The sequence below is a fragment of the Mycteria americana genome, chromosome 19 (assembly GCF_035582795.1).
Source record: "Mycteria americana isolate JAX WOST 10 ecotype Jacksonville Zoo and Gardens chromosome 19, USCA_MyAme_1.0, whole genome shotgun sequence".
Lineage (NCBI taxonomy): Eukaryota > Metazoa > Chordata > Aves > Ciconiiformes > Ciconiidae > Mycteria > Mycteria americana.
Genome location: NC_134383.1, coordinates 469,083 through 483,003, shown reverse-complemented (window position 1 = coordinate 483,003; position 13,921 = coordinate 469,083). Strand labels below are relative to the sequence as shown.

Sequence of the window (13,921 nt, the reverse complement as noted above, 5' to 3'; positions counted from 1 at the left end):
GTCGGCACCTCCGTGGGCCCCTCCTGGGGGCCGCAGGCGGGGCCGCGATGCCCCCCGCGCGCTGCGCGGGGGAACGGGAGTTGATGCTTGAGGTCACGGGCGAGAGTTTTTGGCTTTTTCCCGTTTTACGCACGTGTGATCGCTTCTTGCCAGCGCGAGATCGCCCAGCTCCGTACGCGCGCGGGTGCGGGGGGCACCGTAAGAGTTTGGGAGGAAACGGGGCTCGGGTAGGGGCAGAGCCAGCGTGGGCTGGGCAGAGGGGCCGGGGGGGAGAGCTCCGCGGCGCGCGGGAGAGGTCTGGGCTTCCCTCGGTGCAGCCCGCTCAGGAACAGAGGTGGGCGAGGGAAGAAATCCCCGCGTGAAGGGGGATCCCTTCGGTTTTGGCTTGGGGAAGGACGCTCTGGGCAGAGCTGTCTAACTGGCTCTTCCGTCTCGCTTCGCCTCTAAAAGCTAAGCGACCCTCGCGTTCAAACCCCGCGCTGCCCAGGGAGGTCTCCGAAGACGCCGTCCCGCTCTGCCCGTAACGCCAACGCGGCGGCACGCTGCGGCACCAGGGAGGGATCGGGGCGCGCGGGGCTTCCCCGCTCGGGTCGACGGGCCGGTCGGTACCTTTGGGGAAAGGCAGCCGCGGGAAGCCGGTCTCTTAAACAACTCGGTAGCTTTTACTATATGTATTAGAGGAGCAACAAAAAGTGCGCCGCACCAGTCGACGGGAAGGACTGGGGGGTTAATTTTCAGGATGCTGCCTGGGAATTTAGCCGTGGGATTTCCATTATTGCTAATGGGACTCACGCAGCTTAATTTCATGCGAGCTACACTAAAAACGTACCCCTAACCGTCTGCAAAATTCCAGTCCTGAAATCAAGCCTTTTGCAAGTTACAGGAGGGTAAACAAACACCTGAAACCACGCCGTCTCGCTGTTTCCCCCCCTTCAGTCGTTCGGATTTGAAAGTCAGGGAGGGGGAGGAACCGGAGCGGTTTTAGGCAATTAAAAACCCCCATACCGCAGGCACGCTGGCTGCCTGCGCTCCGCGTTCTCGCGCTCTGCCAATTAAAACGGCAGAGTTATAACCCCCGAAAAAATAGGGGTAGCTGATGCCTTACCCTTAAGTAGACTACCGCGAGCGCTGCGTTATCAAACGCGTCTAATAACCCGAGCAGTGCCGCCTTTCATTGTGAGGCCTCTGTTATTAGGCTGTTCTCGTTAAATGACTGCTATCATCTGGTCCCAAAGTACATTAAATCCCATTATAATTATAAACACACTTCCCCATAACGTTCTCCTTAGATTACATTTGCGCTGCTTTACCCCAAGGGTATCTTTGTACTAATACCGTCCGTATTTGTTGTTTTAGCTGACGACGCCGGGCCCTGCGCTGGCTGCCGTGTGCCGCGGGCACTGCTGGGGAGGGACAGGCCTGGGCTGCCGTGCCGCCCCCTGAAGACGGCGCGGGTCTTTAGGCGCGGGCACGGCTGGGGGGCCGGGGAACGGGGGTGACCCGGCCGCGGGATGCTCCGCCTGGGGAGCAGCTCCCTCGGTGTGGGGCGGTTGGCGGCCCACGCTCTCCCGCTGCCTTGTTTTGGGGTTGCCGGTGTTCCGGGCTGCCAGCGTTGCCCCTTCCCCTTGTCTTTCGCTCCCCTTCCCCTTGTCTTTCGCTCCCCTTCCCCTTGTCTTTCGCTCCCTTTCCGAGGCCGGTCTTGGCCGGCAGACCTCCATCGCCCACCCTCGGGTGCGGGCACCCACGGCGTCCCCGTATAGGAGCGGTGCCGATGTGGGGCGAGTGTTTTCGGGGTGCCGCCTCGCGCCCAAAGGGCTCCCAGCCACAACCCCTCGCCCAGCGCGAAACTCGGCGCCCTGGCCGCTGGTTACCGCCTCCCCCTCCGGAACGTGGGCGCCCGCCTCCCCTCGGGCCGGTGCCCGGCGGCCGGGCCGGTAGAGCGCGGAGCGGCAGGCGGGGGGTCCCGCGGGTGTCCGTCCCCCCCCCACCCCCGGTCCGCGGGTGAGGGGCGGCGGGGCGGGGCGCGCATCCCGGCGGGGCCGGGGGCAGAAGCGCCGCCCGCTCCCGCGCCTCGCCTCGCCTCGCCTCGCCTCCATGTTTGTGGGCGGCAGCGCTGGCCAGCCGCCGCCCGGCCGGGCTGGGCCGGGCTCGGTTCGGCTGGGCCGGGCTGGGCCGGGCTCGGCCCGGCTGGGCCCGCTCGCCGCCCCGCAAGGTGCCGCGGCGGGGCCGGGGCTGCGCGGGGCGGGGCCGGGCGGGGGCGCCCGCACTCAAGATGGAGCGGGCGGCGGCGGCGGGGCCGGGGGGGCGGGTGGGGGGGTGGGGGAGGCCTGACGTGGGCGCGGGGCGGCCCGTGGGCCGGCGCCGCGGTGATTTGCTGCGCGGCGCGGCGAGCGGCGGCGGCGGCGATGAGAGCGGGCAGTGCGAACTGCCGGAGCAGCCGCCGGCCGCCGTGAGTGCGGGCGGGGGGCGGGCGGCGGGACGGCCCGGGCCCCCCCCCCCGGCCCCCTCCCTCCCTCCCTGCCTGCCTGCCGCGGGCGCGGGGCTCCGCCGGCCGCCGCCGCCGCCGCCGCCGCCGTGCACCTGATGGGGCTCCGCTCTGCCCGGCCGAGCCCCGCGGGCGGGGCGGGACGGGCCGGGCCGGGCCGGAGCCGAGCGGGCGCGGCGGCGGGGGATGCGCTGCGCCGCGCCGCGCCGCGGCCCCTTCCCCGGGCGGCAGCGGCGGGGACGCGGCTCCGCCGAGCCCAGCGCAGAAACTTTTCGGCGAGTCGCCGCCGGGCTGCGGGCTAACCTTCCTCCTCTCCCCCCGCTCCGCTCCGCTCCTCTCCTCTCTCCTCTCCCCCCCCTTTCCCCCCCCCCCCCCCCCCCCCCGCTCCTCTCCGCTCCTCTCCGCTCCGCTCCTCTCCCCCCTCCGCCTTTTGTTTTCGCAGATAGTCGGCACACAAAGCTAGTCCCAGATTTGAGCGACGGCGAGGCACCCTGATGAGTGAGCCTCGGGAGCGCAATGGATTTGACTAAGATGGGCACGATCCAGCTGCAGAACCCCTGCCACCCCACCGGGCTGCTGCACAAAGCCAACCAGATGCGCCTGGCGGGGACGCTGTGCGACGTGGTCATCATGGTGGACAGCCAGGAGTTCCACGCGCACCGGACGGTGCTGGCCTGCACCAGCAAGATGTTCGAGATCCTCTTCCACCGCAACAGCCAGCATTACACCCTGGACTTCCTCTCGCCAAAGACGTTCCAGCAGATCCTGGAGTACGCGTACACCGCCACCCTGCAGGCCAAGGTCGAAGACTTGGACGACCTGCTCTACGCCGCCGAGATCCTGGAAATCGAGTACCTGGAGGAGCAGTGCCTGAAGATCCTGGAGACCATCCAGGCCTCCGAGGACAACGACGCCGAGGTCGCCATGGCCGACGGAGGCGCCGCCGCCGCCGAGGAAGAGGAGGAGAGGAAGTCGAGGTACATCAAGGGCCTCTTCATCTCCAAGCCCGCCGGCGAGGAGAGCGGCTACGCCGGCGCGGCCGGCCAGAGCCTGCCGGCGGCCGCGGCGGAGCAGAGCCCCTCCGCCTCCGCTTCCTTCGGCCCCCTCTCCGCCATGAGCCCCACCAAGGCGGCGGTGGACAGCTTGATGACCATCGGGCAGTCGCTGCTGCAGGGCGCCCTGCCGCCCGGCGCCCCCGAGGACTCGCGCCCCGCCGCCGCCCGCCGCCCCCCCGGCCTCGCCGAGGTCAAAACCGAAGCGATGCAGGTGGACGACGCCTCCAGCCGCGACAGCCCCCGGACGGCCGAGCCCGGCGCCTCCGGCGGGGAGAAGCCCGATGAGAAGGGCAAGGAAGGGCCCGGCACCCCGACCCGCGGCAGCGTCATCACCAGCGCCCGCGAACTGCACTACGCCCGCGAGGAGGGCGCCGAGCCACCGCCCGAGCCCGGCCAAGGGCTGCCGCTGGGCCCGGAGCCATCCGCCGCTGCCGCCCAGGGCGAGAAGCCCCTGGGCATCTACTCCCTGCTGCCGAACCACAAGACTGAGCCGGTGCTCGGCGTGCCGCCCTCGGTGGCGTCCGCCCTGCACGTGCAGCCGGCCCTGGCCGTCTCCATGGACTTCAGCGCCTACGGGGGGCTGCTGCCCCAGGGCTTCATCCAGCGGGAGCTGTTCAGCAAGCTGGGGGAGCTGGCGGCCGGCATGAAGACGGAGAGCAGAGCCCTGGGCGAGCAGTGCAGCGTGTGCGGGGCAGAGCTGCCGGACAACGAGACCCTCGAGCAGCACAGGTGAGTGCCGAAGCCGTGCCGCTGCCTTCTGCGCCGGGCGGGCGGGATCTCGCTGGAGGATTTCGGTTTCTGGCCGGGTGTTGCGCGTGCCGGTGCAAAGTTCCCGCCGCGTACCCCAAAACCGGGCCGCGGAGCGGCGCGCTCGGAGGGACAGCTGTCGCAACTTTTCCAGGTCTGGCAGCCATGCCAGAAGGTTCCTTCCAGCGAGCGCCGGCTGGGGAGGAGAGCCCGAACGGGGCTCGGGCCGTAGGTGTTTCCTGCTAGCACAAACCCTGCCGTTTTCCCGGGCCGGCACGCGCCAAACGACTCACGGTTGCGACCCTTTGAGTTGGGGATCCGCGCGTAAAGGGCTGCCGAGGGGTCAGGCAGCCCTCGCCCACCCTCTGCCGAGGGCTGAACCCTCCTGCGCCAGCGCCCGGGCGCGTCCGTGCGGGGCGAGGGGGGAGAGACCCGCGGGATCCCCGCGCCTAGCCGCAGCGCTGACATTTGCATCGCTGCATGCAGCGCCTTGCCAGCCCGGTAGTTTTATGCTGCTCGGCTTCCTGGCTTATGAAATATTTGCGCTTTGCTCAAAGTAACGCGTAGGTCAGGCCGGGTAACGCGGGGGCAAGGGCAGAGGGCTCGTGCTGCCGCAGAGCCGTGGGTCCGTCCCTGCGGGGGTGGGTTCGGGCTGGAACCTCCAGCGGCTGCGATTTCAGGGCTCCCCTGCTCGGGGCGGGGGGGGATCTTTGTGCTCACGCCGAGCCCCGCTCCTCGGGGAGCTGCTGTGGGGTGGGAGCGCGGCGGTGGTTATCGGCACGTGAGTTCGGCGCTCCCCTGTTTACCGCCTCCCGATCGCGGGAGCGGGGACCGGAGCTCGTTCCCCGATTCGGCCGGGGAACGGAGTCGCGTTAACGACCGTGCCTAAATCGGCATTGCCGGTCAAACCCCTTGGTGCTGGGCGTGCTTCGGCAAGCGCCGTGCTGCGCTGGCCCCCGGCGCGGCTGCAGCCCCGCGGCAGGACAGCAGCGTCCTGCCTGGGGGAAGGCAGCACCAGCGCGGTGCCGGCGCTGCTCGCAGCCTCCCCGGGCTGCTCACCGTGTCAGATTTTTAATGAATCAACAGGTTAATTAGCCCTGATGCACGTAACGCGCTCCAGGGACGGTGGCCGTGCCAGCGCGCGCCTCTGGCGCGGGAGCCGGTGCTGCCGGCACGCTCGCTTGCCACCCGCGAGCAGCGCGGGATGCGCCGGAGCCGGTGTCGGGTGCCGGAGCAGCAGCTCCCCGCACGTTCAGTCCGTGAACGCTTCCAGTGCGGGGTGGCAGCCGCCGCTCCGGGGTTCTCGGCCCCGCGCAGGGCTGCGAGCGCCGGCAGCATCGCCTCTCGGTCTGGCCGGCGACTCGCAAAAGCCGCCGCGCGGACCCCGCGGAGAGCAGCCCTCGCCCCTCGGAGGGGTCCCCCAGCTCTTTGTGGGCGCACAGCTGCGTTCTGCTTTGTTCCTCCGCCTCGCAAGCGGGAGAGCTGGGGCTTGCGTTCGTTAGCGTGCCCGAAGCTGCCTCAGTGCGGCTCTTCCCCGGCCGTGCGGTGATGCAGACCGAACGTCACCGGAGGAGAGCTGCAGTGAAGGCTCAGAGAGAATTTTAACGTGCCTTTCTGCCACGGCCTCGACCGTCTCCCTTTCCCCCTCCGTGCTCGAGAGCAGCGACCGAAGCGGCCGCAGGAGAGGGCAGCGCCGGGGCTGGCCGGCTGCTCCTGCCGCTGGCCGGGGACCTGCCCCAGGGCAGGGCTGGCTGCGAGCTCCGATCCTTCCCCGTGCGCCCGAGCAGTCGGGAGCCTGGCCGGTGCAGCAGCCCCTATTTCAGGTCGCCTTCCCGGGCTTGCCTCATTTTGCCAACCACGGCTGCGGTCGTAGCTTATTTCTAAACCGTGATCCTTATCGGGAGGCTGGGTACAGCCGTGCTCCCCGGTGGGCTCCGGGGTCTGCCCGAGGCACGGAGCTGAGCGCCGTCCCCTGCAAGCGAAGCCTCGAAGGCACTTTCCGAAGCCAGCGCCAAACTCCGTGCGCCTGTTCTTGCTTTCAGACAGATTACCTGGCGCTGGCGAACTTTGCAGGGCGAGCCAAATCCTGTGAGCCATTTTTAAACTGATCTGTGAGACCGTCCATGTTGAAAGGCATTGGGCAACAGGCAAATGAACTTACCCCCTCCCCCCCCCCCCCCAAAGTCTAAATACAAGGCGGTTTGTGTGTAGACGAGGTCTCACGTGGCTTTTTTATGGTGTTTGCCTTCTAATACGTGGTGAAAATTACCATTTGGGGAGGATTTGTGGGATCCTATTGTATTTATGGAGCTGTTAAACAGCATCTATGCTAGACCGGGATCTGTAACTCTCTGCTGGAGCAGTTCTGGTGATGGTGGCCGCTGCACCGTGCCAGGCACGGGCTCCTCTCTGCCCCGGTGCCGGCCGGAGAGGTGGTCCGGGGGGATCTGCGCCCCGCGCCGAGGTCCCGGCAGCACCTCCCCGAGCGGGCTGCCGGCGGGGGCAGGATGTGCCGGGGGTGCCGCGGGGTTGCTCGTCGACTGGCGGCTTTCGCTGACCTCTTTCTTGCTGTGCATTTGCTGCTGTGGTTTTGCTTTCCGACCCCGAAGCGAGCGCGGAGGTGCCCAGAGCAGAGTCGTTGTCAGCTGCGGTGAGCTGGGGGCCGGGGCAGCTGCCGGGGAGGGGCACCTCCGGCGTGCCGTGGTGCTGCCCGTGCCGGGCTGCCCGGCGCGTCGGCTTTCGCCGGCTGAGCCGCAGCAGGTGACGGACGGAGCCCGAGCCCGTCCAGAGCTGCCGCCGCTCTTTCTGCGAGGAGCTTCACGAGCCAACGCGTACCGTGCCTGTTTACACTGCACAAGCGAGTGCGTACATATGGCGGGTATGTTTGTTTACGCACACACATGCCTATATAAGCATAAATATAAATGTTTGTCGTCTCGGAGCCTTCCCGGTGTTGTTCCTGTCTTCATTGGCACGGGAAACGCGCGCAGGAAGGAGGAGCGCGGAGGGCCGGGCTGGCTCGCCGCCGGGCTTCGGCCAGCGCGCGGGGGGCCGCTCGCCCCAGGGGACGGCGGGTGCCCGAGGGACGGCCGTCTGCCCGACCCCGCGCCGGAGCGTGGCCCCGCGGCCGCCCGCGGCCTCGCGGCAGCGTCGTCTGGGCCCTGTCGTACCGCGGGCCAGCCGAGCGCGCCCAGCTGCCGCCTTTGGGCGGCCGAGTGGCTGCAAGCCTCGGCGCCGGCCCCGATCAGGGCTTTCGGGTCCCCGAACCCGCCGGCTGCTGCGCCATCCATTTTTTGTCTTCTTTACCGAGCTTATGATTTTGACTAATTGAGTGTATATTGAGTCGGCGGCTCTTTAATTTTTTTTATAAAAGATTTCCTTCTGGGTTCAGCAAAGTTCAAACTTAATCTAATGTTAGTATCGATCGTCGCTTCTAATTGCAGACAAAAAAAGCCGTAGTTCAGCGGCCCTTTTTGGGTTGGTTTGTACGAAGAAAAACCTCCCGAGCTGCGATACGAGCGCCGTGCTGAGCCCCGAGTAATTTGCCATCGGGAAGTTAAATACTGTAAAACTTTATAAAAGACATGGTTTCATTTTTTTTTAACGTGACAGCACCAGGGAGGGCTGCGGGCGGGGACGCGATTCAATAAAGTTCGTCAGCGGGTCGGCCGAGAATCCAAAACCCCGATGCCGCCTGGGAATTCGCCCACCGCGGCGCCGCCGCTCGCCGCCGGCGTTTGCCACGTGCGGCCGTGCGAGGTGGAGACGCTCGGCTGGAAGACGAAAGCGCTTCGCGGCGCTGGCGGCGGCAGGCCGGCGGAGGCTGGCGGCAGGGGACCGCTCCCCGCGGAGCGGTTTTGGCTGGAAGGCGCCTGTCCTCGCCGCCGTACGGGGACGCGCCTTGGGGAAAGCCTCCCTTCGCGTTTTCACGCCTGACTTTTGCGTTTGGAGGTTTCACGGCTGAGCGGTCGCCTGAAAGACCCGTGCTCCGGCGGAGTGCGTTAAGGGCAGGAATAAGGAGGCTCGCTCTTCCACCTTGGCTGCTGACCGGCCGCAGCAGCCCGAGCTGCAGAGTTGTGCCCTCTTTTCCCGTTTCCGAAGCGCAGCGGAGCGGCAGATCTAACTGTCTGCTTCCGGCAGCGCCGGCGTGCGGGACCCGGCGTGCGGGACCCGGCATCGGCGCCGCCGCCAGCCCGGCGTGCCGGACCAGGCGTCGATGCTCCCCCGGTCCGCACCGCTCCTGCTCGGGGAAACCGCAGCTTCCCGTGGGGATCCGGGTCCCGTCCCGACGCCCGGCAGTCCCCGCGAGGCGTAGCCTGTTGGTCTGCTGTCCGCGCCGAGCTGTAGCGTTAACGCCGTGGCAAATTTTAAGTAGCTGGGTAGGGAAATATTCTGGCGTTTGGCTCCTTCTTTGGAGCCTCACCTCCATTCGCCTCCGCCTGGGTTCGCTGAGCCTTGTGCGACTAATGCCATTAGGCACGTTGGCACTGCTCGACATGTCACAGTGAGAAACAGATGCGGTATACCATTAAAGCAATAAACGTGATAAATCGGATCCCAAGTGCTTTGTGAGATGTTATTAGTGTTAATTTTGGTAGCCTGATACAGTAGTTGTTTTTTATTTTATTTTAAGCATTCGGCAATTTATGTGCTGCTGCAATCGAAACTCGAAAAAAAAAAAGAGGAGGACGCCTAGAAAACAAGGGGGGAGGGAAGAAAAAAAAAAAAAAAAGCCGGCAGCCCCCCAAACTCTGCCCGTGATTACTTCCAGAGTCCGAAGACGACTTGGCAGCTCTGGTTTCTTGCTGATGGGCCTTATTAGCGGCACCTGGCATCATAAGGGGCTAATGGAAACCAGCGTTCCCGGCTGCCTGGCCGCTGCCGCGCGGCTCCGGCAGCGCGGGGCGGCCGGGCGAGGAAGCTCTTATTAGCTTTATGGGCAGGGGGACGTGCCCCGCTCAGGAAATGAATGTTGCAGCTAAGGTCCGCGGCGCTGACCCCGAGCGTGTAACCTGTGAGCGCCGGCGGAGACCCCGCGCAGGATGCTTGGGATTTCGGGGCTCTCTGGTTCTTGTCATAGGCAGAGGGGGAATACGGCGTGGTATGTTGCAGCCTTGAACTTTTGATTTATTCAGTGGGGGACTTAACCGTTTCCATGCTCTCTCCTAGCGCGCAGGGGGAAGAGCCCCCTTCGCCTTCCGTGCTATTCCGTCGATTATTCCGCGTCGTTTTAGCTGCGTGGCCGGCACGTTTTAAAGCAAAGCTCCGAGACGCCCATCGGGAAACGCCAGTTTCATTGACTTTTTCATTTCTTTCCCTTTCCCCTGGCCCAGCGATCGCTTTTGGGTCTTCCCGACCGACGGCGCGGCTGGCGGCGGAGGGGCTTCCGCGGGGCGGTGGGGACGCCGCGTGCCCTCTGACGGGGACGTCCCCCTCCCCAGCACCGCTCCTTTCCCAGGGACCGGGGCGGGCGGACCCGCGCCGCCTGATCCCCGTCTGCCGCGGGGCTGCGACCCTGATGCTTAAAACCTGCCTGAGGAAGGAGCGTTGGGATGGTTTTTTTCCCCGAAGCGCGCTCGCTCGACGGCGCTTGCAGCAGCGCGGTAAGCTTTGCGGAGCCTTTTCGCTTCTCGTTATAAGTCATACGGTGGTGTCGGTTCAAACCGTATTTACCGGCTGGGCAGAGGGACGCTCGGCGAGCCCGTGCCGTGTCAGGGGTGACGCTGCCGACTCTTCTTTTTCCCTCTTCCCCGTGGAAGCGGTGCAGGGCAGCCTGGGCAGCTCGTGACGGAGCATCCCTGCAGCCTTCCCCGCTTCTACGCGACGTTGGCTCTTTAGTTACACCGGTGCGTAAATCTGTTTTCCTCGGATAGAGTAAAACGATCTGCGTTTTCCTTTTTGCTCGCAATTAGCAAGATTTTTCTTTTACTTCCCCCCCCCCCCGCCCCCCTTGACAGCTTCAAGAGAGGCTTTAAATGAGTAATTACTAAATATTTCCCGGCAGCCAAACACGGGGCCATGGCATCTCCTGTTGCAAAAGTGAAAAATATTTCTGTTTGCAGTTAATTTTAGTGGCAGGCAGATCATGTTAACTGGGTGTAATTGCTTCCAGATATGGCAGAGGGTTTTGTGTGTTGGGATGAAGGGTCTGGTAAGTGCTCACTTCCTGTGTAAATTAGCCTATTCCATTCATTCCTCCTCGCCTGGCAGTCCTGGCTTGTGTCACTCTGCCTGCAAGGTTCTCTCCCCCCGGCCCGGCGTTCGGCAGCTCGGTGCTTTATGGCCGCTTTCGTCCTCCGCTGGGCATCGCTCCCTGCTTTGCCGTCGGGATGCGCGGCCGTCCGCGAGCCCGGCGCCCGCGAACGCTGCTGCGACGGCAGGGGCTCGGTCCGAGGGCTGCGCCTCGCGCTCCAGCCCCGGTGCAGACCGGCGGTTGCAAAGCGGCCATGCGATGGGCACAAGGAGCATGGCACGTCGGGGAATTAAGATGGGAGAGATTCGCGTAGCGTGAGCGACGGAGGAAGCTTTATGCATCCTTACGAGTAAACGCAAACGAGGCAGGCGAACCTGCGTGTGGTTACATTCCTCTTGGTAGGGGCTTACGAGCTTTCGGTGTCGTCGCGACATCTGCTCTTACTCCCGGGCTCGAGCCCGGTTGCAGAGACCTGCTTTGGGGTGTCGGAAACATTGCGCGTGTATTCGTTCTGGATGATCTTTAGCCAGGCCGAGGCGCGCCTAAAACGCTCGGCGTGGGTTTTGAACGCCGGTTTGCACCCGCAGCGTTTCGGGTAACGTCTGCGGCTGACGCGGGGAGCAGCGGATACCTTTGCGAGAGAATTAAGCGCTGCCGCACCACGTGCTTTTGCAAATGAAGGTGGAGTCCGCTTTTTGAGGAGACCGTCCGCCGGCTGGGTCGTTTCGCAGCCGAAGGAGAGCGCGTCGCCGTAAAATTTGGGTTGTAGGCACGAGGCGCTGCGCTCTGGCCGAGGGCCAGGGCCGCCCGTATCATTTTCGCTGTAGCGTTCTTAACTGATTTTAAGTAGATTAAGGTTGGATACGCGCCCCGCTGTGCTGGTTTAGTTTTCCATCGGCCTTCGTCGTCTCGTTGCTGTTTTATTGGCACGCTGTTTAGCAAACAAGTCGGCGATATGCAATTGAGGAAATACTTCTCCGCGTAGGCACGAGCGCTGCAAGGCGTATCGAGCCTGGCGAGAGCCGCCCGCCATAAATCGGCGTTAAACACCCTGCTTTGTTACCGGTGTCAGCGCGGGAGATGGGCTGTTTATCTGCGTGTATCAGCCGGGCTGATAACCCCGTGCTCTGCTCAGCGCCGCACGAGGAGCGGCTGGCTTGCTGCGCGCCGGCATCGCCCCGCGCAAAGGCAGAGCGCCGGGGGAGCGCTGCCGGGTGCCGGCACGCGGGCGAGCGGAGGATGCCGGCGCGGGCCGTGCCGTGGTACCCGCCTTGCGCGCCGTGGAGGGGACCCCTGTACCCCCCTCTCGAAAAAAAAAAATACGCCTCCGTCTGCCTGCGGACGCGACGCGCGGCGAGGGGGGGAGGACGCTTGTTTTCACCTTGGTGACCTATAAAGAAGGCAGACGTCGACCCAGCGGAAAAACAAAGAGAAACTAAAAAAAACCCCAAACACCAGAGCGTTTCCATCGCCGGCGGGCTCGCGAGGCCGGAGGGAGCACGAATACCCCATGGGAGGCGGGCGCGGGGGCCCCGCTGGCAGCGCCCTTGGGAGAGCGCGGGGCTCTTCTTTCCACGCGAAGCAACTTCCACGCGAAACGTTTCCACGCGACGCCACGAGGGCCGAGTCGCTTTTCCTGCAGAAAAACGCCCGCGCGGCTCCTGGCATGGTGGCCCTCGGCTGGCCGAGCCGGCCCCTGGCACGGCGGACGTCCCCGCGCCCGCAGCCTGGGCTCCGCGAAGGCTAGAAACGGGTTTTCCCGTCGGTGAGGACCCGTCTTGATCTTTAAGCCGTTCCTACACACTTTTCTAAAGGCACGATGCAATTCGTACGTGTGTCTCCACCTAAAAAACCACATCGCTATCGCCTGTCGTTTAGTTTTGTTTCAGATTTGCATTTGTGCTGCAGGTACCACACCGATTACAGCCCACGTGCTGTTTGCAGCTCCGTCACCACTGTTGAAAGCGCTTTTATCCTCTTGCCGCCCAGTTTGGGAACGGCGCGGGGCTCCATGCGCTTTGCCCTTTGTCACCTTCCCTCGTTCTTTTCTCTGCGCATTATTTATAGTAAATCATATTAGAAAGGAGCGCTAAGGAGGAAGTGTGATTCATCCTCCTTGAAACCAGCGCTGACATAAATAAAGGCAAAGCGCTTACTACGTGATTTTTATTATGGTATTTAGGGACAGGTTGTACTAATCTTGGCGTGCACAGACGAAACCCGTGAAGGCTACGGCTCTAAGAAATTCGATTTAACCGCAGCACAGACTGCACGTTAAAAAAAATCCCACCAAAACCCAGCCGCTCTTCTTGGAAGCGCGCACGCGTGGCGGCACGAGGCTTTAGGGACGGCTCGTGGGTTCCCAGAGTTTACTGCCTGTCTTTGGCCGGTCCGTTGGCTTCCTGGGGGTTTGCTGGGACTCGCTCTGTCGCGGCAGCGGGGACGGCTGCGAGCCTGGGCGCCCGAACCGCTTGGGCGTATCGGGGGTCGGGAGAGAGACGCTCGAGCTGGTCCAGAAAAGGGCTTCCTGCGAGGGGCAAACCCGTGGGGAAGCAGCGAGGGGACAGGCAGAGGGGACGCTCGGCGCAGAGAGACCCAGCAAACCGCTCGCAAACCGTGCGAACTCAGGCTGGCGGCGGCGGGAGCTCGCTGCCAGCAGCGCGCGCCGGTGACGGATATCTTATCTCCGGCCGGGCACGGGCTGCGGTCGCAGCCTGCTGCGCAACACACACAAACTGCCTTTGCGTGGGAGAGATAAGGCGCAGGCATTGTGCAACGCCCACGCCTCGCCGCCTCGCCGGCCCCTCGCCGGCCCCCCTCTGCCCGCGCCAGCACGGCACCGGCCCGCCGGCCCGCTCGCAGCCTGCTGCGGTCGGCCGGAGGGCGCGGGCGACGGCACCGCGGGCGTCGCCCCCGGCACCGGGGCACGTCCCCTCTGCCGGCGGCACGCGGCAAGCCTGGCGCGCGGCGGCGTGGGGTGGTCGGAGCGCGGCGGGGCGCCCGCCGGCTCGCACGCCAGGGCCCCTTTCTGCGAAACGGTGCGGCGCTCAGAACCGAAACCCCCTGTGCCTCCCTGCTGGGCGTTCTGCTATTTTTACCAGTAACACGGTGATTTCCTCTTCTCTTTCCGCCTTCCTCCTCTTCGTAGAAAATATCCCAAGCGCCGAGAGCGGTCGGGAGGGAGGGCGCTTCTGCGAACGAGCGCGGTGGCCGGAGGCGCTTGTAGCGTGCAAAGCCTCTTTCGGGCAGCTCTGCCCGCGCTGCCCTCCCCTTTCGGGGGGCGGCGGCGGCTCCAGCGCTGCCCCGTCTCGCCGGGAGCGCGGGCGGTGGATGCTTGGAGCCTGGCTCCTGCTTGCCTTGCACGCGGGTCGCCCCGCACGGGGAGCAGCGGCGTGTGATGAAACCGGCAGAAACCCCGCTTCCCTCCAGCAGGATTGTTTT

The 13,921-nt window shown here is 64.9% G+C and overlaps 1 protein-coding gene across 11 annotated transcripts in view; it reads left to right on the top strand.

The window, feature by feature from the left end:
* Window positions 1-13,921, top strand: part of ZBTB16 (zinc finger and BTB domain containing 16) — an 80,871-nt gene that overhangs the window by 18,396 nt on the left and 48,554 nt on the right. For 7 of the 11 annotated variants that reach the window (XM_075521021.1, XM_075521015.1, XM_075521025.1 and 4 more), the window contains exon 3: window positions 2,928-4,269. In XM_075521021.1, the coding sequence (XP_075377136.1) occupies window positions 3,002-4,269 (1,268 nt within the window). In that variant the 5' untranslated portion in view covers window positions 2,928-3,001. Of the gene's footprint in view, window positions 1-2,115; window positions 2,213-2,318; window positions 2,450-2,927; window positions 4,270-13,921 lie in introns of those variants that run through there. The other 4 variants (XM_075521018.1, XM_075521019.1, XM_075521016.1 and 1 more) reach the window with 4 other exon arrangements.